The sequence below is a fragment of the Rosa chinensis genome, chromosome 4, assembly GCF_002994745.2.
Source record: "Rosa chinensis cultivar Old Blush chromosome 4, RchiOBHm-V2, whole genome shotgun sequence".
Taxonomy (NCBI): domain Eukaryota; kingdom Viridiplantae; phylum Streptophyta; class Magnoliopsida; order Rosales; family Rosaceae; genus Rosa; species Rosa chinensis.
The window spans coordinates 3,069,767-3,094,014 of NC_037091.1; the positions used below are offsets into that span (position 1 = coordinate 3,069,767).

General features: G+C 44.8%; 1 protein-coding gene and 1 pseudogene across 4 annotated transcripts; both read right to left on the minus strand.

The window, feature by feature from the left end:
- Nucleotides 1–1,582: 1,582 nt before the first annotated feature.
- LOC112200480 lies at nucleotides 1,583–22,680 on the minus strand (annotated as a pseudogene).
- On the minus strand, nucleotides 11,698–16,416 carry LOC121052550. 4 transcript variants are annotated; one of them, XM_040517807.1, is made up of 7 exons: nucleotides 16,071–16,416; nucleotides 15,655–15,966; nucleotides 15,336–15,408; nucleotides 14,915–15,016; nucleotides 13,583–14,792; nucleotides 13,218–13,298; nucleotides 11,698–12,592 (listed from the first exon to the last, which is right to left on the minus strand). In XM_040517807.1, the coding sequence occupies exons 5-7, from the start codon at nucleotides 13,625–13,627 to the stop codon at nucleotides 11,861–11,863; spliced, it is 858 nt and encodes a 285-aa protein (XP_040373741.1). In that variant the 5' UTR covers nucleotides 13,628–14,792; nucleotides 14,915–15,016; nucleotides 15,336–15,408; nucleotides 15,655–15,966; nucleotides 16,071–16,416; the 3' UTR covers nucleotides 11,698–11,860. The 4 variants fall into 4 exon arrangements, with proteins under 4 accessions (XP_040373741.1, XP_040373740.1, XP_040373742.1 ...); XM_040517806.1 differs by having other exon boundaries at nucleotides 13,583–15,016; XM_040517808.1 differs by having other exon boundaries at nucleotides 13,583–15,016; nucleotides 15,624–15,966.
- Nucleotides 22,681–24,248: the final 1,568 nt, after the last annotated feature.

Below are 24,248 nucleotides of genomic sequence, written 5' to 3' on the forward strand. Positions count from 1 at the left end.
TTGCTAGTGGATTCTAGCTCATCTCATATGGCTTTCGACGCTTGACGGAGCCTCATACTATCGTGTTCACGCTTCCTGCATCATTTGGTATCAGAGTGGGTATCGCCCTCTTCTTAGCAGACGACGATCCAAGGAAGAAGTTCACTACCACCAACCTCAATGACGCTGGTCGTAGAGTATCTATCAAAGAAAGTTTTCATTGAAGAGGAGCATGCCAAGGGATTCGCCCTAGGACAACCTCATCAATCCAAAAAAAAAAAAATGGAACGTTGGATATTCACAACGCCGGATTACGACGACTTCCGAACTACATATGTCATCAAAGACAAGGTATGCTCTGTAATAATTGACAATGGTCTACGAGAGAACTTTGTAGCAAACAAAGTTGTGGATTATTTTCAATTACCAACAGTGAAGCTGAGTGATCCATACTGGATTCCATTTGGAGATGATGAATATGCACAAGTAACAGAGGTTTGTAAAGTTCCTGTCCCTATGGGAAAATTTTATAAAGAAGAGATTACTTGTCATGTGATTGACATGGACGACACTGATGTGCTTTTTGGAAGACTATGGCATGAAAGAGTCAAAGGTGGTTATTGCAAAGACAACACATATTTATTTAGGTGGGAGTCGCACAAAATTAAAATCAATCCTAGAAGGAAGAACATCAAGAATGACCACCCTGAGGAGTGTGAAAAGGAACATGAAGAAGCAACTTTGAAGATTGAAGAGAAACTCATTAAGGATAAGGAAACTGATTCATTTATCACATCGATATCGATATCATGCATGCCTAATTGTGTTCAAGATCAACCCAAGGAGAAGTCATTGCCTATTCCTTTTCAAGTGGAGGAGTTCAAGTTTCAAGATGCTTATCCTAAACTTGTCTACGATATTGGATTCATGTTGATACCTTTTAATTTCGAGAATATTGAAGTTGATGGCTTATCATGTTTTATTCCTACTAATGATCGAGCTGCATTCAAGAGGAACTCGAGGTCGAGTTCTTTTCAAGTGGAGGAGACTGATGTAGGAAGAGATTTTAGCCAATTTCAACCAAAAATCTCGAAAAGAAAGAAGCATCTTCACATTAAGAAGAATAATTTGAATATTGGAAATTGGTATTCAAATAAGCTTTTTAATGATGGAATTAATCGTAAATTACTCTTTTGGATATATCCGGATTCTCGAGGAAAATCTTGATTGGGATTCCAAGCGTAATATTCTTTAGTATCTAGAATTCTATTTCCGGTTTTTATTTAATCAGGTTTAATTAAGTTTCCTAGTTTTAGTCTACAGTAAATTGTTCTTTATGTTTTCTAATTGTATTAGGTTTATGCTATGTGCCATATATAAGGCACCTCTTAGATTGTAATTTTCATTCAAGTTATCAATAAAAAACCAAATATTAGAGAAGTTTCTCTATCTTTCTTACGGCTGTGCCTGTAATTGCTAGTGGATTCTAGCTCATCTCATATGGCTTTCGACGCTTGACGAGTTGACGGAGCCTCATACTATCATGTTCACGCTTCCCGCATCAAACTCTGTACACAAAACGAAACAGACAGCACCCTTGCAATTACTTTAACGGGGTATTTGCATTATTCCACTTGAATTTTGACAGAACTTCAACTTCAAGGTCGCCTTCAACTTCAATAACGGGAACAGCATCACAAATCTCAGTCAAGTCCTCTTTCGTAAGCTTCACATGCATTCAATGCTCCAATATTGATACAAAGGCTCTTAACTTTAGTAGTTCCTGCATATGTACGTAGTCTGAGATTACTGTTTGTGCCCAAAAGTAACTTTGGCAAAATCCTTTAGTGGGTTCGAGCCAGCGGGCCGATACCTGGGCCCAAAAATAAAATTACTCGGGTTTGGGTTATAGCTCCGCCCATTCCGTGTTTCATAAGGAGACGAAACCTTATTGAAATCGAGTAGTAGAGATTGAACATGAAACTTTAATTAAGAATCCTTCTAAGGCAAAGAGCAGTCGAAACCCTAGGGTATAAATACAGGGTTAAGCGGCGAAATCAAGGACCTCTCTCTCGAATCAATCAATCCCAGCGATTACAAAGCCTCCCCGGAGCAAAACCTTCAACCTCGTTGAAACCCGGTGACCGCCCGCCAGTCCTAGTCTCCTCGCGAGCCGACTGTCAGCCTCACCAGATCAACCCGACGACTGTACTTCTAGTCCCAGTCTCCCCAGGAGCCGACTGCTAGCACAACCGCCACTGTTACTTCCAGCGAAGCAAGGGTAACGCCCTCGCAACCCAGCGAAGCTAAAGTCACGCTTTAGCAAACCCGTGCTTCTCTCAACTTCCCAGTGATTGCTCTGCTTAGTCTACAACACTAAGTATCGATTCGGTGAACGCAAGAGACCACTACCAAAGCCCTTACCCAGTAAGGCAAAAAGTCCTTTCCCGAAAGACAAGAGAAGAACCCTGTGACGAGGTTGGTGCTCTCCTCGTCCACAGCGCTTGAAGAAGAAGTCAGGTCAAGGGACTACCCCAAAGACTGCACCCCGTGGTGCTGGCACGCCTGCGCAACCATACGCTCAAAAGAGACTGTTTGCACACCAGCTGGTTTTGGAGCCAAACATTTTGGCACGCCCAGTGGGACCATCTAGTGTTTCTTTGTGAACGCAACCATTGGGAAGTCTAGCGATAACCCTTATCAAAAAGGCTACGCTAACTGCTCAAAACATAAGACCTCCAGTTACAGACCGCATTCTCGTGCGGACTGTCGTGGTCTTTCTGAAGAACAAGTGACGCAATGATTCTCTCATCAGCCCCAATCACCCGCTATGTCAACTGCACAAGATGAGAATCGCTCGACCGTTACTGAGGGTCAGAGCGTTAATGTTAATCAGGCCAGCGAGCCTGTCATCCCCGCCACTGTTGACACTGCAGTGGAAAGTGGAGAAGAAGAGGCTTTTGTTCCAAAGGCTATCTCGGAGGGAGCGACCGCTGAGGTCAAGTTTGCGATCATCATGGAGAATGTCGAGAACCATCGCAAGAAGATGGACTCTGATTTTGCCCGAGAAACCGCAAAATCGGAAAAGCTTCTCCGCGAAATTGAGCAGCTGATGACTTTACATATGGAGAGTACCCGGCAGTAGATCGCACAGTCAGAAAGTGCTATGAAGGCACACGCTGCTGGTATCGCTAGAGGGCAGGATCAGCGTCATAAGGCAATTTTGGACTGTATAGCGGATCACACCAAGCAGACCGCGTCGAATATAGTAGATCTTCGCAAGGACGGGGCCAACCTGGCAACTGAGGTGGCTATGCAGAGAGCCGAATTGAACCAGGCGAGGGATGTACTGAACAAAGCCTTAGGGGATCCTAACGCTATCCTTGGCTCTCTTGGCCAGCCATCCGGTTCAGGCAAGTACGTGCGGCCAAATCAGCGCGAGAAGACTAATCAAAATGCTGTTTCTTCCTCAGCTACTGTTGCTACTGCTCCATCGAAGAACAAAGAACAAGCCTTGGTTATTAGTGGCAGCAAAGAAAAGACTGCTTCATCAAGCGGACACGCCACCAAGAAACACTAAGTCTCGAAGGGCGCAGGAACTGCGTCGGAACCTGTGACCTTCGTCCAGTACGACAGCGACGGAGCAGAGATGGTGTATCAAGAATTGCCGGGAAGTTATTATGCGCTCGACCAGACTGGCGCCCCGATCAAGATAACAGCTCTGTCGAAGGAAGAGGTTACGCCTGCGGTAACTCTCCAGCAACAAGCTACTACCCGCATTGTGCATATCGGGGAAGGATCAACAATGGTGAACCAGGCAGCCCCTGGGAAAACTACTCACCGAAATGCGGTGGCACCTCCTCCGCCTCCGGGCCCAGAATATGTGAGACGTGACGAGGTAGAGGAGATGAGCAGATTGGCAAACCCTAGAGCCCAGCCGGATGGGGTTTATGAGGGACCTTTCCCGCCACATATCATGCTCGCACCTTTCCCTCGAGGTTATAAGAATATCATCTTTTCTACTTTTTCAGGAGAGGACACTGAAGATGCGGCGACACACCTGGCCAGGTTTAGGGTACAATGTGGCCAATACCAGAATGATGATGTCCTCAAGTGCAGGATCTTTGGCACTTCGCTGTCGGGCGCTGCCTTCAGATGGTTCTCTAAACTTAGACCAGGGACAGTGGCGGATTGGCCGGCAATGGAACTACCTTTCCGTGAGACATTTGGAAATATTGAACCTGAAGTAGACCTAGCCTCTCTCACTCAGATGGCCCAACAGCCTACAGAATCGGCGGTCGCATATCTTCAGCGCTTTCAAATCTAGAAAGCCAAATTGAATGTCATCCTACCCGAGAAGGAGTTAGTCAAGTTGGCGGTCAAGGGTTTGGAGCCCCGACAGCGAAAGAAGCAACACAGCAGCATGATTCAGTCGATGGGAGAACTCATCACGGAGGTGGGCAGTTTTGAACATCTCCTCAGAGAGACAGACGCAAGGAAGAATGCTTCCAGAGGGACGTACGTGCCAGGAAAACACCGTACTGTAGCAGCCCTGAGCTACCAGCCGGCCACTTACGACCCTTATTACCATCACAACACTGGAGAAGTGGTCCAGGACGACTAAGAGGACGAGGATAACGATGTAGCAGCCTACGAGCTAACCGGGAAGAAGAACCCGTCCTTGAAGCAGTTGAAGATTTCCAAGGAGCCTGTTAAGCTCAAATCGATGGCCTTCACCAAACCGGAGTTCGCGACATATACTTATGATGCCAACAAAGCTCACGAAATCCTCGACGAGATGATTGCTGCGAAGATGGTGAAGACTGATTTTGGGCCTTTTCCAAGGCCAGAGCAGTTGAAGGGAAAGAAATACTGCAAGTTCCATAATCTGTGGAACCACAACACCGCGGACTGTGTAAAGCTCAAAGACCAGATTCAGGTATGGCTTAATAACGGTAGTTTGCAGGTAGAAGCTCCAGTCACAGCGGCTGCACTAGTCGACGTGGACCCCTTCCCTGACACCGGGATCAATATGGTCAATGTGGATTGGAACAAACAGCAGCGACGGAAACCAACTCTGGATTTGGTTCCGAGCAAACAGAGTGATAGGTCCATCGCGGATGAAGCGCCAGCCAATGATAGAATTAGGTCAACCAACCAGGCCTCACCCATGATTCTGTGCTCGCGATGTAAAGAGGAATGCGGTATCCAAATACTGCATGAGGAAGTCGAACAGACATTTCACTTTGGTTCCCTACCACCAATCAAGTGGGCCTCGTCGTTGCGGAACTATCAGCCTTCCAGTCCAAGAGAACGGGAGAAGACGGTATCACCACCATCCCCCAGAGACTCCAACTTATTCATGAAGCTAAAAGCAGCCGCAGGTAGTCCGAAACAAGAACAGACCAAGAGCGACGGCAAAGATATTCTGACTAAGCCCTATATACCGCCTGCTTCAGTTAACCCTATCAAGGAGGGCATATGGTACACCAGGGAAAAGGGCAAGGCAGTGGAGATCAGCCCGTCTCGGAAAAGGAAGTTACAGCGCAGGTTTGGAGAAGCCAAGCGCGCTCTAGAGGCTTTAGATCAGGGCCTGATCAAACCTTCCCAACTGGTCAAGTCGCCCGAACAATACCAGAAAGAGATGGAAGTGCTGGTCGCTAAACCATTGAGACCTCCCCGTGGTTTTAACAAACAAACAGATTCACTAACAGGGGCTTCAAAGCCCAGTGTGTTTTGCTGGATTACTAAGGAGCGCTCACCACATCTTACTCGAATGGAAAACTCGCCAACTCGGCGCCCGCATGTCAGGCGCAGGCTCTCCCATGAAGCATCAATGGTCAAGGCTTCGGTCTTTGATAGGCTGGGGGGCAACGACAGAGTTAGTAACACTTTGCAGTGGCGACCCAAGAAAATCCAAAGTGTGGTCATCTCTGCCTCAGAGGAGCACAGGGAACCGGAGAACCCTAAGCCTGTTGTTGTGGAGCAGGAACTTGAGCCACAAGAGCTTGAACATTGCCAGGTAAAAGGCCTCACGGAAGGGTCGTTGGTAGATTGTTTGGCTAGGCAGTTCCAAACTGATATCCCGGTCGAGGAGCCCAAGCTCGAATTGGACGATGACATGGAGGGGACTGAGACAGCTGACGTTTCTTGCACCATGGTTTATGTACTCCCCGCGAGATATGCATTGCCAGTCGCTGCTCAGGATTGCGTGGAGGCAGAAGAAGAGAGTGTATAACCATTGCAGGTCACTTCAACAGCCGCGACACCTGTAGAAGACAGGGTCTCGCCGGAACCAGAAGAGGTTCCAAACAAGGGGTCACTCATGAACTTCTCCAAGCCAACGCCAGCCATGGTCTAGCACATGCGACCGCTATACATTACGGCAGACATCAGCGGTATCAAAGTCAGCAAAATCATGATTGACACCGGAGAGGCTGTTAATGTTGTCACTACTAGGACCATGCACTTGCTTGGGATCAAGCGGGAGAAAATCCAGTCCACGTCTCTTGCACTCAAAAATTTCGCGGGCACTGTAACAAAAACCTTAGGGTTATTGTTCCTGCGTATTAAGGTCGGACCAGCAGAGGGGGTTTATGCCTTCTTTGCGGATTGCTATGCGGCCTACAGTGCCATTTTGGGCAGAGACTGGATTCACCGGAGTTACTGTGTGCCCTCGACGCTTCATCAAGAGCTAGTTATGTGGAATAAGGAGACAGATACGGCGGAGGTGGTCAAAGCAGATCCTCGTCCATTCCCGGTCTCCGCAAATTATGTAGATGCCAGATACTATCTGGAGCCTATCACTCCATTGCAGGTTAGTGGCATCAATGATAAGGGCTGCCCCACAGGGGTGACGGCCTCTGAACTGGCACAGTGGGGGCTCACGCTCGCAAAAGAAGGCTTGGAAAGGCCTGGCCACGCTGTGCCCAAACCTTTAACCGATTAATGGATTACAACCTCTCGGAGGAGGGGATAGAGGCCTTCCACTCAATACATGAACGGCTGTCATCATACATGGTGGAAAAAGAGGCTTATGATCGCATCGCGACCTTAGAGGTCGTTAATGAAGAACTTTCTGACCCGGAGGAAGAAGATGAAGTCACTATTCAACTTGCCCCGGCCGCGCTGGACGATACACCTCCTAAAGTTAGAGACCCTACTGAGAAGGTTAATCTGGGCACAGTGGACGAGCCTATGGAGGTATCTATCAGCGCTTACCTAGAGCCTAGCGAGAAACAGAGGCTCACTGAATTACTATTAGCGTTTAAAGACTGCTTTGCAGAGAAATATGAAGACATGCCCGGCCTGTCACCAGATTGGTATGTCATCAACTACCAATTCTTCCTGACAAGAGGCCCGTCAAGCAGGAACCTCGACGAATGAATTAGGAGACCCAGATTCTCGTGAAGGAGGAGGTAGAAAAAATGCACAAGTCGGGTATTATAAGGGTTGCCAAGTATAATAAGTGGCTATCTAATATAGTGCCTGTCTGAAAAAAGAATGGCAAGATGAGAGTCTGCGTTGATTATAGAGATTTGAATCTCGCTACACCTAAGGATGTGTACCCCATACCGGTCGCGGATATGTTGGTAGACGCTGTGGCAGGACATGAGTTGTTGTCCTTCATGGACGGTACTGCAGGATATCACCAGATTCCAGTCGCTGAAGAAGACAGACACAAGACCGCTTTCCGCTGCCCTGGCTTCGCGGGAGTTTTTGAATATGTGGTCATACCGTTTGGCCTGAAGAACACTGGTGCGACGTATCAGAGAGCCATGAACTCGATCTTCCACGACATACTGGGAAAGGTTTTAGAGGTGTACATTGATGACGTAGTCGTCAAGTCTCAGAAGAAGGGGGACCACATCGCAGATCTCAGGAAAGTATTTGAGCGCATGCGCAGACATAGACTCAAGATGAACCCGGCCAAGTGTGTGTTTGGGGTCCAGGTAGGAGACTTTCTGGGGTTTATAGTTCATCAGCGAGGAGTTGAGGTCCCCGAAGACAAGGCAAGCGCAGTCATTAACGCATCTCCCCCGCGGACGAAAAAGGAATTACAGCGTCTGTTGGGTAAGATTAATTTTCTAAGGCGTTTCATCTCTAACTCTGCAGGAAAAATCCAACCGTTCTCACCCTTGCTAAGGTTACAAGGGCAGAATGAGTTTGTGTGGGAACCCAAACATCAAGAGGCTTTCGACAGTATCAAGGCCTATTTGGCAAGCCCACCAGTCCTGGTTCCACCCAGAGCCGGGATCCCATTGAAACTATACATTTCAGCAGCTGAGGCTTCCATTGGCAGCCTGCTCGCTCAGGACGATGAGGGAGGTGTCAAGCATGCTATATTTTATCTCAGCCGCACATTGACAGATTGCGAGACAAGGTACAACCCTATGGAGAAGCTGTGCCTAACTCTGTACTTTTCAGCGTGCAAGTTACGACACTACATGCTATCCTTTACTACTTTCATCATCGCGCAGACCAACCTGGTCAAATACATGTTATCACGGCCTATCTTGAGAGGCCGCATTGGCAAATGGGTATTAGCTCTCTCAGAGTTTTCGCTCCAATATGTGCCTCAGAAAGCTGTCAAGGGGCAGGCCATCGCAGACTTTCTCGCACATCATCCTACGTTAGAGATACCCACACTGAAGGAGTTAGAGATAGCCTCCACCACTACAACTCAACCAGATTTGGCGTGCATCCCTGAGTACGCGGTTTGGTACCAAGCTACGGTCTCTCTGCAGCCTTGGGTATTATTCTTTGATGGCTCAAGAACTGACACACTGGCTGGGGCAGGGATTGTTTTGGAAAACCCAGCCGGTGACCGCTTCTCTTATTCATTCCAGCTAGAATTCCAGTGTACTAATAATCAGGCTGAATATGAAGCTCTTATCATTGGACTCGAAATCTTACTGGAAATGGGAGTACGGGACGTTCAGATTCGCGGCGATTCTCAGCTCGTTATAAACCAGCTCCAGGAAAAATATCGCTGTGCGAGTTGGTTGCTCGTACCATACCTGAATCGCGCCATTAAGCTTCTGGACCAATTTACCGATGTCGATCTGGAACATATACCACGCGAGCGTAACTTTGCAGCTAATGAGCTCGCTCAGTTGGCCACTGGCATTACATTGAAGTATGGAGTGCGCGAGAGCATTTTGAAAGTTGAGCGTCGCACATTACCCTCATGGCTTGCACGACCTGATCCACCAGACGATCCCGTAGTCGTGGCGCTAGACCCTATTGAAGTGGATTGGCGAATCCCGTTGATTGAGTACCTCAAACAACCAGACCCCAGAGCTGACAGGAGGATTCATTTCGTCGCGCTAAATTACTTCCTTAGAGGTGACGAGTTGCGACGACGTGGGGAGGATGGTATAGACTTTCATTGTGTCTATGGCCGTGAGCTAAACGTTTGATGCGCGAAGTTGACATGGGAATATGTGGGGCCCATCAGGCGGGACCTAAGATGCGCTGGCTTCTGCGACGTCACGGTTATTATTGGCCCAGCATTTTAAAGGATTGTATCGCATTTGCCAAAGGTTGTGAGGACTGTCAAGCGCATGGTCCAGTCCAGCATGTTCCTAACATTCCTATGCAGCCTATCATTAAACCTTGGCCTGCGCGAGGCTGGGCACTAGACTTGATTGGGATGATCCATCCTCATTCTTCCCTTCAACACAAGTTTATCATCATCGCCACTGACTACTTCACTAAATGGGTCGAGGCAGAGCCTTTGAAAGAAGCTTCAGATGCCACCATTCGCCAGTTTATTTTCCGTAACATTCTCTGCAGGTTTGGTATCCCTGAGGTGCTGGTTTCGGACAGGGGGGCAGCATTCATGGGAGGCCCGGTCGAGGAACTGGTCAATGATTTTGGTATTCAATTCATCCATAGCACTCCGTATTATGCTCAATCTAATGGTCAAGCAGAAGCTAGTAACAAGACCATCATCACCTTGCTAAAGAAGATGTTGGTGGAGAACCCTCGACAATGGCATGACACTTTATATGAGACACTTTGGGCCTATCGCACTTCTAAACGGAATCCCACCGCAACAACGCCGTACGCCCTGATGTTTGGTCATGACGCTGTCTTACCGTTAGAAATTAACGTCCATTCCCTTCGCGTGCAAGAACAACATCATTTGCTCGGTGAAGATTACGTTCAAGCTATGTGGCAGGAACACGAAGATTTAAGCGAGCAGCGCTTGGCGGCGTTGGACAATTTGGTGATGGAAAAACAGCGTATCGCACGAGCCTATGATAAGAGGACGCGTGATCGTAGTTACAAAGAAAGCGACCTCGTTTGGAAGGCCATCTTACCCCTGGGTGAAAAATTAACCGGTCGTGGTAAGTGGACGCCGCGATGGGAGGGACCCTTTGTTATCCACCGGATCTTGGAGTGCGGGGCTTTTCACCTCAGAGATATCGATGGCGACATCCATCGCAACCCCATTAACGGCCGTTTCCTGAAGAAATATTACCCAAGTGTCTGGGAGTTCGAAGATCCACCTGATCCTGTTCTTGCCCAGGCTGGGGGGCAACCTTAATCTTCATCGGCTCGCATCATTTCTCTATGATTATTCGGCCTTTTCTCTATGGCCTATAGTTTTTGTCTCTGCTTCCCCGATGAACATTGGGGGGCAACCCCATATCTAGTTAGGCCTTCTTGAGGCTCTATTATATAACAGCCTATACAATAGGCTTTGTTTGTACTCATAATCCAAATTTCTGTTTAAAGCAAGAATTTTATTCATAAAGTGGCTTTGCGGCCAAAAGCATACAACAGAATAGAGCAATACAATTTCACATGCAATTACAAAGGCGGCTTTGACAGGAGCGTAAAAGTTTAAAAGTGACTGGTTATGGTTGCGGGGAAAGGATCTGGGCGCTACCACCTCAGAGCATTCTTCCTCTCTTCACTCAGATCCTCCTCCGATCTGAGTCGCCATTACTGTCATCGGTACCGGAGGAAGAGGGAAAGGAATAACCCTTCATACCCCTTCCTTGGGCCTTTCCTCCCCTCAGGAGTTGGGGTCCGGAGTGAGCGCGACTCACAACCACATCTACCTCCTAGGGAAAAACAGAAACCTCGTACCCAGGCCCCAGAGGTAGACCGCGGAGGCAGAACAGTAGACCTCAGAGTGGCCTTCCGCCCTTCCTCCACTCGCTCCTCGCGGGCAGTCTGAAAAGTTGGACTCCTCAGAATGTTGTTCTGCCGCGTTAGGAGCACGGCATGTTCTTCGGTTTAACTGAGACTGGCAAGTTCATCCAGGTTTTCAGAAACCAAAGACATGTCGCCGGACCTGAGATTAGGCCATGAGGCCTACCCAGTCTTGAGATTAAGCCATGAAGCCTAAGAATTTGTGGCTAAGGGTGAAATCATGGTGGGAAGATTTTAGAAACTGAAGAAAGAGCAACAGGTCTTGCGAGGTTATCTTTGGGAAAGACATGGTGGTTTGGTTATCGCTTTTCCCTGGATACCGGTATTTATAGGACCAATTGTGTACCGCGCGATAAGCAGTTAAGGCATTTGCAACGCCATCAATAAGAGAATCAATGCAGTTAAATGTTATGATCTCGAAAATGGAAGATATTGAAAACGCGTGGGAAGCAGGACAGTCTCCAAGGAAGTAACCGCCCAAATTGGGATTATCTTTTCAACGGTTTTGTTTTTCATTAATTGTCAGAGTCTAAAATGATATTTGGGCCGAACAAAGTGGGCTAAATATTAAATATTAATGTTGTTCATACAAAGCAAAGTGGGCCTGAAGTAAGAGGCCTAAAGTTTACGACCCGCATGGGTCAAGCGAAGTAAGTGTTCATCTAGACGAAAGCTAGCGTCAGCAGCAGCTCGCTCTGCTTGTCGGACTGCTTCACGTGCCTGAGCCAAGTTCTGAGACATAGCCTCGAAGGCTGCTAAGGGGCTGCTCTATCTGAAGTTCCTCTTGCTCAAGTTGGGCCGTCACCACCACCAACTGGGCCTTTGCTTCGATTAGTTGGGCTTGGAGGTCCTGAATATGGGTCCGAAGGTGGTTCTGCGAGATTCGCAGGTCCCTGACGCGAATAGCTAGATCGCCTAAGGAGTCACGAGATGGCTCCGCTTGTTGTGCAAGGCCGCGATAGACATGCCTAGCATGCGCGGTCGCGGTTGTTCTCTCACCAATCCGTGCAGGGAGGTTTTGCAAAAGCTCATATATCTCGACAAATTCAGCTTCAGTGATAGTGCGTTCGCGGCGAAGCACCATCAAATATTCTTGAGCTCTGGCAGGCGCACCCGGCAGTAAAATGTCAGGACCAAGGAGTCGTTGCAGACCGTCCCTCGCTTCGTCTATAACTCCTGGAGGAGCCACTTCGAGTACGCGAACCAGCCTTTCCAGCCTATTAGGAGGCTCGGGAGGAGGAACGTTAGCAATAGCATTAGCGTCAGCAGCAGCCGCAGCAGGAACTTCCTGAGGCTCGACGATGGGGGCTGCGACCGGTTTCGGTGCTGCATTCATATCAGCTCCTACTTCTAGAACCTGGGGGGCAGGTTCTTGAGCCACCACGCCCTCACCAGCGGGCTTAACAGGATCAACGACAGCAACCTCTTCAGCAAGGACATCATTCTGCAGTTGAGGAAAGTTTATCAGGATATACAGAAACAATCAGGAGATGAGGCATGGATTTTGGAATGGGGATTACACTACCAGAAAAAAGGTCTTTTACGGCCCACAATGTGCGCCGTAAATGACATTTTACAGCCCATAAATGTAGGCCGTAAATGGACATGCCGTAAAAGACAATTATTATTTAGGGCACACATGATATGCGCTGTAAATGAATCACAATGTGCGTCGTAAATGAGTCAAAAGTGTGCCGTAAAAGATGAGTACATTTACAGCACACATATCGTGCACGCCGTAAATGAGTCAAATGTGTGCCGTAAAAGATGTTACATTTACAGCACACATACCATGCACGCCGTAAATGAGGGTTGAAAAAATTTAAAAAAAAAAACAAAAACAAAAAACAAAAATCCACAATTATATATTATTTCATATTTCTATATTTTTGTTAGTAAATAAATTTCATTTATATAATTATTTTACATCATATAAAATTTGCTTACAAGCAAAGAAAAATAACCTTCACTACTACTTTACATCCATTTTCTACACTACTTTACATTCATTCGCTCATCCACTCTGCAAGATAAGTATATACTATTCCAGCTGAAGTTATTTGAATTACCCTCTTCCCACCGAATAACTTGTGTCTTGCAGTCAACAATACCAATGGGAGCTGGCAAAAGATGCTCCAAGTCCAGCATTCCTTAAGACCCAAAAAAAAAACATATTTGATCCCCGTTAATTATCAACTTCATTGATAGAGCTCAACATATTTGTGGAATATCACATAACAGTACTCCTCCTATCATTCTGTATAACAGCTACAAAAAATCCTATTAAAGACTTATGAATTGCATATCCAATATCAATTTTCAAAATAGAATGCAAACCAACTTCTAAGCTTCAAAAAAACTAATTCAAAGGCTATAAAGAATAGTGATAAGAAAGCAAGCAAATTGAATTTGTAATACAGGGAAGTAGACTAACTTGTAACCTAAGCTGTGATTGGGCTATAATTGGCACAATTGCCATTGCAGGTTCAACACTCTGTGAGAATTTGCTTTCTATTCGGGTCTAATGTGCAGAACCACCATTCTAAGATGCTTCACTTGCATTGGGATACAAAATTCTTGGTAAAAATATCTGAATCCAAAGTCACAGCTACTATGCTTATTGACATTGGTTGAGCCAACAGCCCTTGCATTACTGTCAGTTTGGAGAACTTCCTAGACGTCATTCATGTTTTTCACATGTGCCTCAACAAGTCCTGGAACATGATGTCTCCCTTCTCCAGCTTGTCTAATTTCAAGCCTACAAGACACTGCAGTATTGTTAAATACCATTATCTTGGAATTCACCTCACTTGTATCCTTCATAGCATTGAAAGACATGGCTCGTCAAGAGTACCCAACATATTGGTGAATTGTTAGAAATGAAAATATAGCAACAAGTACGGAGAAAACATGGATATCACATATAACTCTATCTTCACATTTTAAAAGGAGAGTTATATCAAAGTAACAGAAAAGATTTCAACTTTGAGATACAGAAATGAGAGGCCATGGTGCTATTCTAACTGCCAGCTAAACAAGTGGGAATTCATGAATTGATTATGCAATGTCTGAATAGGTAAATGACTTTCCATCTAAACAAGGAGATAAGAGAACCCATATATCAAGAAACATACAAGATTATAACCATATAGTAAGATACAAGCAAGATCATATAGAACTTTCAACATATTCATGAAGGGGAAAAAATATGACAAATGTTTAAGGATCTCTTGGACTTTTTGGCAGCTGCTCCCGGCTGATTTCCTGGAACAAGTAGATCCTGTATTTGCTCGTTGTACACTTCTACAACACTAACAGACACATCATATCTATGCAACTTTTCTCGCTATTTTATTATACGAAACAGTTGCTCAAGAGTCCTAAAATTGACTCCCCGACCTTCTTCCGTTCCCTCCATTGTAAAGGTTTTTCCACTTTTAGTCTGCCCGTAAGCAAATATGCAGACATTGTTCACCAATTCCTATAACAACAAGCAATCCCCTATAGACATTGAAGATAAGTTTATTAGCATTGCTAAAAAAAAAAGAATCAACTTTAAGTGAGAAACTGAAAAGAGTGGAAAACAGAGGCATTTGGGAGTAGTTGCAGTTGCTCATCAAAATGGTGGTAGCTCAAATCAACTCCTGAATCAGGTGGAGGCAAGCTTGTAATAACTTGTCAATAGTGAATATAGAGGTGTAATTGATTCCATCATAACATAATGAGTAAAGGACTACATCTATATGAAGATAAACATGAAACAAACCTTAGCCCTCAAAATATGACCAAGACGTTGTGCTTCTTGACATCTTGAATCACATTTGAATAATCACACAGCCGCAGGAATGTCAATAGAATTATCTCCCACCTAAAATTAACATAGCATGAATCATACATCATTATGAGATTAGGTCTTCACCTTCACATAATATTTCAAAATGTAAGAGCATAAAGTTTCCACTTGTCAATGATATCACAATATATGATTAATTCTAGTTATCAAAAGTAAACTGTAAATCATTTCGAAGGCTGCAAATAAGCAACAATTTAAAGTCTTGAGCACTTCCAGATAAGTAATAAAAAAAGTGTTTGCATCCAGTAAAAACTTCAAAATAAAAAGGAATCCATTTCACTTCTCAAAATTATCAAAGATAAAAACGACAAGGATGACCACATCAACTAAGTACCTTTGACAAGAATGCAGTATTTACGTCCTGACTTGTTTTGAAGGCTTCTAAGATCTTTGTCCTCTCAACATGGCTGAAATTACAAAACCAAAGGGTATTAGATTAACACGGAAGAAGCAAAAGTACTTAATAGATACAAACCCTGCCCATGAACAACCTGGAAGCTCCATTAATCATTGCTTTCCAAACGATAACTTAACATCAAATCCCAATCTTTCGATACAAAACAATAACTTTGGGCAATCAAAAGATCTAGTTATATAAAAGAAATAGAGTAAACCCATCTACCCAAGTAGAGTGCCAAATAATCTACAAACACCTTCCGGGCTTTTTTCTGAGGCATTTTTACAAACACCTTTCGTGCATTCTTCAAGTTTCTCCACCAGCTTCTACCTCTTCCCAGAGATCCAGCTTGTACTCAAGATTCAAATCCAACTGCGAAACTGGCTTCTTGGGGAACAAATCCGGTGCAAGTGCCTACACCCTCTTCTTTGCCGACAACAAATAGGTAGTGATGGCGAAGGTGGCGGGAGTTGGGTTAGGGAGAATGGGCTGGTCCCTAGTTTCCTTTCTCTTCTTCGCCAGAAGAATTGGCAAAACGACGTCATCGTCGTGGTGGCGGTGCTGGTTGCTGCATGATTTTGAATCTCTTAAGAGGAGGTAGGCCATGGAATTGGGCATCCCTAAACTAAAAACCCTTAAAATTTTAATTGAAATTAAATTAGGGACGTTTACCTTTCGGGAGAGAATTAGCTTTGGAGCTGGACTGCTGCGATGGGTTCTTCGTCATCCGTGTTAGGCACCAACTAAATCCTCTTCACCCATTCATGGGTCAAAGGAGCTCGAGCTTCAGGTTCTTCTGCTCTTATGTAGAGAGGCCGCCATGGATTATGTGAGAGAGAGAGAGAGAGAGGACTCGAAGAATTGGAGAAGAGAGGGTTTTCAATCTAGGGCTCTCTCTGGCCTGTTCTAATTTTTGTGATACTGGCTCTTTGTCACTTGAGCTCCCTTCTGATTTAGTCTTCAAAGAGTTCTGGCGTGGGAAAAGAAAAAAAAAGTGGGAAGTTCAATTTTAGGATGAAATTTGGGCGCCTTATGAAACGTCATTTACGGCGCACTACGAGATAGGCCATAAAAGATTCCAGACAAGTCAATCACAGCGTGCAAAATATGCGCGCCTTAAATGTATAGCAACATTTACGGCGTATACCAAATGTTGGCCGTGAATGACCGAAATCATATATTTTTTAATGCGCATATCAAAGTGCGCCGTTAATGATTGTCAATTACAGCGCGCATCTAATGCACGCCGTAAATTGTGCGACGTGAAAGAGTAATTTTCTGGTAGTGTTACCTGTGCAACTGGAGAATCGTCTGCAGTTGGTATTGTTGCAGGTTCTTCAACTGTCTCACCAGGATTGGGATTAGGCGATACATGCGGTGAAGGTTGTACAGCAATTGGCTCCTCAGGTGGTGCATCCGGAAGGGGTGCATTTTCTTCCGGCTCAGGTGAACTGTCCTCTATGATCTGCACAGGAATGGAGGCTGAATCGCCAACGGTGCTGATAGGAGGTGGAAGGTTTTCAGGGTCCACGGGCGCTGGCGCTTATGAAGCAGTTGTTCCTTGGCTAGCGACTGAAGAGCCTTCCCCAGCATGTTCAGATGGCCTGCGACGAACCTGCGAAGGAAAAGGTTATGAAGTTTGGACAGAGGTGTGGATAATTCCCAATATGAGCTCCTTGCTTCTTACCAATCGGTCAGCCAGTGGTTCATCTCCCTCCTAGGGGTCAGCGCGATCATCCGAGCGGCTGCACTTGCGAGCTATAGCAGCTGCGACCTGTCAGAATCAAGAGGTTAGAATTTAACCCACAAAGTATGATCCTGAGGATAGAGGATTCTTACGGTTTGTGGATCGTCGTCATCAGAAGAAGAAGAATCTTCGGCTGCAGATTCAGCGAGTACTGCCTTCTGTTTCCCAGATTGTCCAGCGGCCGGGGAAGCACTGGTTGTGCGGTGGCCAGGGCGCGGCGCACTCCCCTAGTACAAATAAGTATGAGTAAAAGGGGTAAACAATGAAGGAATTGCAGAGGTTAAAGTTATGGTACTTACTTCTGGAGGAGGTTCATGAATTACGATGCCAGCCTGGGCTGGGCGAGGAGCTCGAGCCGGTTGGACCACTTGAAGAGGCCGGGGGCTAGTAGGGTCTTCAGAAAAGTGAGCAAGCATGTCAATATCGGCAGGATAAGGATTCCTCAGCTCGCCAAAGAGAGTTGCGAATAGTTCGTCGTCTGGTTGGGTCCAGCAATTGACGGAAACTTCTTTCCACCAAATCTCATATCCCTCTTCAGTTCCGTCTACAGCGTCAAGGGTCTGGGCCCAATCAGGGAGATCAACTAGCGCGAGCATGCTCTGTGCCTGCGGGGGTCCGGAGGGGGGCTCGAATCTACTCCAGGAAGTGTTGTAGTTCCAGGTGTCGTACAGAGGGACTGGTACCAATTGGACAAGGCCGAATTGGCGGGCAAAGTGATTGGGAGCATAGAACTCATAGCTGAGTTCTTGGGCGGCGATTCTGATGTTTGAACAGGAGATCGCGTGGCGAAAAGCCAGGCGAGCGTGGTTGGGGTAGCGAGGATCGCCAGGAAGAAAACCATATTCGAACACAGATGGGAATCTTCTGCCCAGAATTATGTCACAGTACGGCATCTCATCTAGCAAGTACAAATAAGAAAAACATTCAGAATAAGGGGGAGACGAGTACTTGTCCTCGCGGCAGAACCATCGACCTAAGAGTTGATCGGCCGGTGGAAGTAGCGGGATATCTTCGCGGCGGAAGAATTGAAAGTAAGTCTGGATCCAAAAGTCCAAAATCCAGAAAGGGCCGGATATGTTGGTCTCAAATGGATGCATCGTCGCTTGGTACAGCATGCGATAGAGGGCCCCCAGTATCGGTTGTCTGAGCCCGATGTGGCGGTCGTTGTAGAGGGCCGTTGCTAAGTAGGTCCAGGTGCTGGTGGGCTTGCAGGAAAAGGTGCAGAATATGAATTTACACATCCAGTACTCAAGGAAAGCAATTCCACCAGTCGCATTATGTTCCCGGCTATAATATGCCAACCATCTCGGGTATGAACCACTATGGGCGCTGCGACTTTGCTGGGCCATGGTCAAAGTAAAGTTGATAGAGTCAAATTGGCCATGCACATAAGGTTCGCCATCGATGGGCAGGCCAGTGATGGCGAGGATATCCAACAGAGTGACACTCATTTGACCAAATCTAAAGTCAAATGTGTTGGTGGCGGTATTCCAGAAACAGAGGAAAGCAGCGAGCGGCGAGCGATTGCCACCGCGAGGAAGATTGAAACACAGGTCAATGGTATGAGTGATGCCTGCAACGTTCCAGCGACCTAGATCTCGTGCCCGCGTCTCGCGATACCAGGAGATATCCGAAACACTGATGGAGGATGGCCAATTCCCTATTTTGGCTCGGTGGTTTTGGGCACCCCAACCGTTAAAGTCTCCAGGAGTCCTTCGGAGGACTGGAATGGGCCGGCGAATAGGAAGACCGTATATGGTGATGGCGTCGTCTGGGATAACGCCTTGTGGTGCTGGGCCCAACTCGGTATGATGGTCGGAGAAACGAAGGAGCAGGGGTCGGTGAATAGAGGTCTCTAGATGAATGCGAGCACCGATGCTGGTGCCCCAAGTCCGAGCAGCCGTTTCGTTTAATTCTTCTTCCTGATCGATGATGATTTTCTTAGGGGGAGCCATTTCTGGATTGTTTACAGAGAAGAGGTTGGCAGAAATGGGTTTTTCTAGGTTTAAGAGACTGGAGGGGTTTCTGATGTGACAAGGTTGCGGCTGTGAGTTTAAATAAAGGATTTTGTGAGGGAAACGATGCGACATAAAGCGTTTCGCAAACGAAGGGACGCAACCTTCATTAATGGCATCATTTCAAGCGATCGGCACGTCTTTCCAAGTCCCCTTCAATCAGTTACGTCCCAGCGGGCCTGATTTTGCGGCCTGGGGGGAAATGTTTGAGCCCAAAAGTAACATTGGCAAAATCCTTTAGTGGGTTCGAGCCAGCGGGCCGATACCTGCGGCCCAAAAATAAAATTACTCAGGTTTGGGTTATAGCTTCGCCCATTCCATGTTTCATAAGGAGACGAAACCTTATTGAAATCGAGTAGTAGAGATTGAACAGGAAACTTCAATTAAGAATCCTTCTAAGGCAAGGAGCAGTCGAAACCCTAGGGTATAAATACAGGGTTAAGCGGCGAAATCAAGGACCTCTCTCTCGAATCAATCAATCCCAGCGATTACAAAGCCTCCCCGGAGCAAAACCTTCAACCTCGTTGAAACCTGGTGACCGCTCGCCAGTCCTAGTCTCCTCGCGAGCCGACTGTCACCCTCACCAGATCAACCCGGCGACCGTACTTCTAGTCCCAATCTCCCCAGGAGCCGACTGCTAGCACAACCGCCACTGTTACTTCCAGCGAAGCAAGGGTAACGCCCTCGCAACCCAGCGAAGCTAAAGTCACGCTTTAGCAAACCCGTGCTTCTCTCAACTTCCCAGTGATTGCTCTGCTTAGTCTACAACACTAAGTATCGATTCGGTGAACGCAAGAGACCACTACCAAAGCCCTTACCCAGTAAGGCAAAAAGGCCTTTCCCGAAAGGCAAGAAAAGAACCCTGTGACGAGGTTGGTGCTCTCCTCGTCCACAGCGCTTGAAGAAGAAGTCAGGTCAAGGGACTACCCCAACGACTGCACCCCGCGGTGCTGGCACGCCTGCGCAACCACACGCTCAAAAGAGACTGTTTGCACACCAGCTGATTTTAGAGCCAAACAATTACAAATATATGTACCATTTGACTGTTCAAAACCTTGGTCATTAACCAAGATTCAAGAATGTAAACAACAGAACACAGGTTATGAGAGCATTATTTGGTAGATTTGGAAAGAGTCGAATGTACCTGGGGAAGTATGTCATTTATTCCCCTGATAAGAAGCCACGCCAGAGCTAACTAAGAGGCAGTGCATGAATGTTTTGCGGCAAGGTTGGCAAGTTTGTTATAGAAAAGTTTGATCTTTTCCAAATTCTCACCATTGAACCTTGGATGAATAGACTGGGGAAAAAACAAGAATATTAAATGCAAGTTTATTAGTGTGATTGCACTAACCAAATAATGAACAAGACAATTATGTTTCTATTCATACCAACAAACTTTCTGCAGGCAAGCTCTCTAAAATTGCCTTCCCACCGAAGAAGCGATGACCGAGTGGACTATATGACACTATCCCAATTCCAAGTTTCCTGTAAATGTGGATGCATGGTTACGTATCCAAGTCTTAGAATTAATAAAGTAGGAGGAATTTGATATTGTAGAATTCAGAGGTGAAAATTTTACAAGCCGGCAAAGTGAAATTATCTCATTTTCGATTTCACGAGTCCAAAGAGAATAGTCCATTTGCACAGAAGTAATGGGATGAACAGCATGAGCTCTAGTTATTGTGTCTATACTAGCTTCTGAAAGGCCAATGTATCTTATCTTTCCTTCATTCACTAGCTCCCCAATCTTCCTCACCAAACAGAACAAACATTTAGACATATGATAGTACTTAAAAGTACAATTGAAATAGTGAATGAAAGAATGATGCATAAATGGTGAAAATCTCTCAACTCTTACCGTATCCTCAATTGGCACTGAAACATTGACACGGTGCTGCTAGTATAAATCAATGTAGTCGACATCCAGCCTCTTCAGACTAGTTTCACAGCATGCTCGATCTTACGTACTCCGGGGTCCCATTTACACTGAATTCAAAGCTCTCTGACTGGAAAATGCCAAATTTTGTAGCCAATTGAACATTTTCTCGAGGAAGTTGTTTCAAAGCCTGAAAATACAAGAAAGCTATGAAAACGTTCTACCAAAAGTCTTCTGGGTAAAGCTATGGTATGTTAACATTTCTCATACATCAACTATTTTTACCACTTTAAGGACTCATGTTACCACTTTGAGGACTAATATTACTATTTTGAGGACTTATATGGTAAACTAAGAAAATTTACCACTTTAATGACTCATGTTACCACTTTGAGGACTAATATTACTATTTTGATGACTCATGTGGTAACTAAGAAAATTTACCATTTTAAGGACTCATGTTACCACTTTGAGAACTAATATTATATTTTGAGGACTCATTTTACTACTTTTAAGGCAATTGTATGCATGTCATATGTTAACACATTGTAGAATTTTCCAAGTCTTCTATAGATAGATTGTCTAATAAAAGTGTCTGGTCCCATTAAGTGTTCATTATTTACCTTGCCGACCAAGATTTCACTATCGTGATCCTGACCATAAGCATCTGCAGTATCATAGAAGGTGATGCCCCTATTGAATGCTTCCTTTATCACTGAACATCCAGCTTCGTGAGAGAGAGGAGCATTGTATATCCCAGATAATCCCCCACATATCCAAAACCCAATCTAGACACCTACAGACCAGAAAAGTAAAAGCCAAAGTACCAACCAAACAAAATTAACCAATTAAGTTATGTGTACATCATTACTTACAACTATAAAACTCAAATTTCCAGAAACGACAGGAAACCAAGGAAACTTTTTTCTTTTTTGATCTCGAAGATAAGTTGTTAAATGACAAAAACATCATTTAGGTCACTCTGTGATAGCTAGATTAGTGTTATAGTCCCTCAAGGAAACCGAAAACCGAAAACCAAACTTAGTACAAACATCATAGTTGATTTGCAAATTTTGATGATTGAAAACATCAACCTTATACCATATATATAGATTTGCTATTCAATCAAAAACTATTACAGTGAACTGACAAGATAATGACTAAACAGTGTTTTAGAAACGAAAAATTCTACAATGTGTTAACTTATGACATGCATACAATTGCCTTAAAAGTACGTGGTAAAATGAGTCCTCAAAATAATAATATTAGTCCTCAGAGTGGTAACATAAATCCTTAAAGTGGTAAATTTTCTTAGTTACTACATAAGTCCTTAAGTGGTAAACTGAGTCCTTAAAGTAGTAAAATGACTCCTCAAAGTGGTAAAAATAGTTGATATATGAGAAATGTTAACATATTATACCCTTACCCTTTAGAAACTGAAATCTCGGCTTTATGGAATGATATTGATAAACTGTAACAGATTCTGCTCTTAATTTGTTTTACATTGTTCTAATTAATTGATTAGCATAGTTCCAGTTGACTTCCACAGATATACAGACCAAAGTGTGAGAAAAGTAAACTTACCTCCAAGCCTTGACTGCCCAGTTTAACCTTTGGGATTTCAATATCAGATTTGTGCTCCATATTCAGCAAAACCAGATGAGTGAAGCTTGAGATTTGTTCTTCAGTGAAAAAAATATCTCAAGTGTTCAGGTAGGCAACTTTGAGCTTTGAGCCTCACATCTCTATTTAATCATCTCTTGCATATAAAAAGACACATTCATTTTTTCTTTTATCATGAAAAGTCATTAGGTAGCCATTTTTTATTTTTCTCCTCATATTTTTGAAAAGTCATTAGGTTAACCTTATGCATTATTTGCCGTATGTATTCCACTCTTTGTTCAAATTTTACTATTTAAGAAGCCTATCCTTGCTATTCCATGTCAGTCCATAATAAAATAGGGAAATGATCATTTACCCAATTTTGGGGTTAATTAACCCCACTTACCCAAACACTCTAAGAGTCTGTCCACTTACCCAAACACTCTAAGAGATCATTTCTCTAATACCTAATTTAGTTTTTTTTTTTAATTCTTTTTTATTTATTTTTGGGACATTTTTGCCCTCTCATTCTTTGTTACTTAGAGAGAGAAGTCATCGGAGACATTGCCGGACTTCAGTGACTAGTGGCCGGCCGCGGACTCTGGTGACCAGTGACCGATAACCGATATCTGCAACCGGTCACCAGAATCCCGAATCCGGCTACCGGACTGGTGACCGAATTCTGGTGTCTGATTTTATTGCCCCCCAATAATACCCTGTAATCATATTATTGCCCCAATACTCATATTATTATTGCCCCAATACTCATATTATTGCCCCAATACTCATATTATTGCCCTGCAATAGACATGTATAACTACTCAATAATTTTTTTTTTTCATTCTTCTTTCCTTATAAGCCTTCTGCCAAATTTACCAAAAAAAAAAAAAAAACGACGGCGTCCAACAAAATGACGTCGTCCGAGCCCTGCCAGCGAAACCCAAACCCGAACTTGGAGCGTGGAGCTTCGGAGCTTCCCGGACCTCTGACGAACAAAACCGGCGTTGCTTCTGTCCAGATCGGCTCTGAAGAAATGCCTTGTGCATATACTAACCTCCGCCGTTCTATGTCTTCTGCACTGCGATCCAAAACCGAACACAGTAGTTGCCTTGATCTTGGAGATGCAAGATTTGTTGGGGGTCTTGGAGGCCACTAGAAATGGAGGAATTGTAGAGAGAGGTTGGGCAATTTAGGGTTTGTAGTTTGGGATATGAGTACGAAGCAGTGAGAGAGAGAGAGAGAGAGAGAGAGAGAGAGAGAGAGAGAGAGAGAGAGAGAGAGAGAGAGAGAGAGAGAGAGAGAGAGAGAGAGAGAGCATGAGGGCAATACTGTTAAACACCGTTAGATTAGGTAAATGGGGTTAAAAAAACTCTTTGTGGAGTATGTGGACAATTTTGAGGCTAAAATTGGGTAAGTGGTCACGACCCCTAAAGTCTTGCAATTTCTATCATATATTGCTATTTCAAGTCTGTTTCCCTTAAAAAAAGTAGGGGATCCAGATTACTTAGCAACTATGAGTCTATGACTCTACCCTGCATACCATGATTTTTTTTACCAAACTCCTACTATAATTATTGAAATAGGATATTAAAGCATTTATAATATTTTCC

Bases quoted from the DNA above. Each gene is read 5' to 3' on its own strand.
- LOC121052550 (XM_040517809.1), bottom strand. From the start codon at position 13,627: ATGGCAATTGTGCCAATTATAGCCCAATCACAGCTTAGGTTACAA. The intron at 13,299-13,582 runs GTTAGTCTACTT...TTGGGTCTTAAG, and splicing joins AATCACAGCTTAGGTTACAA to GAATGCTGGACTTGGAGCAT. The intron at 12,593-13,217 runs GTAATTCAAATA...CCTCAACTGCAG, and splicing joins AGTTATTCGGTGGGAAGAGG to AATGATGTCCTTGCTGAAGA.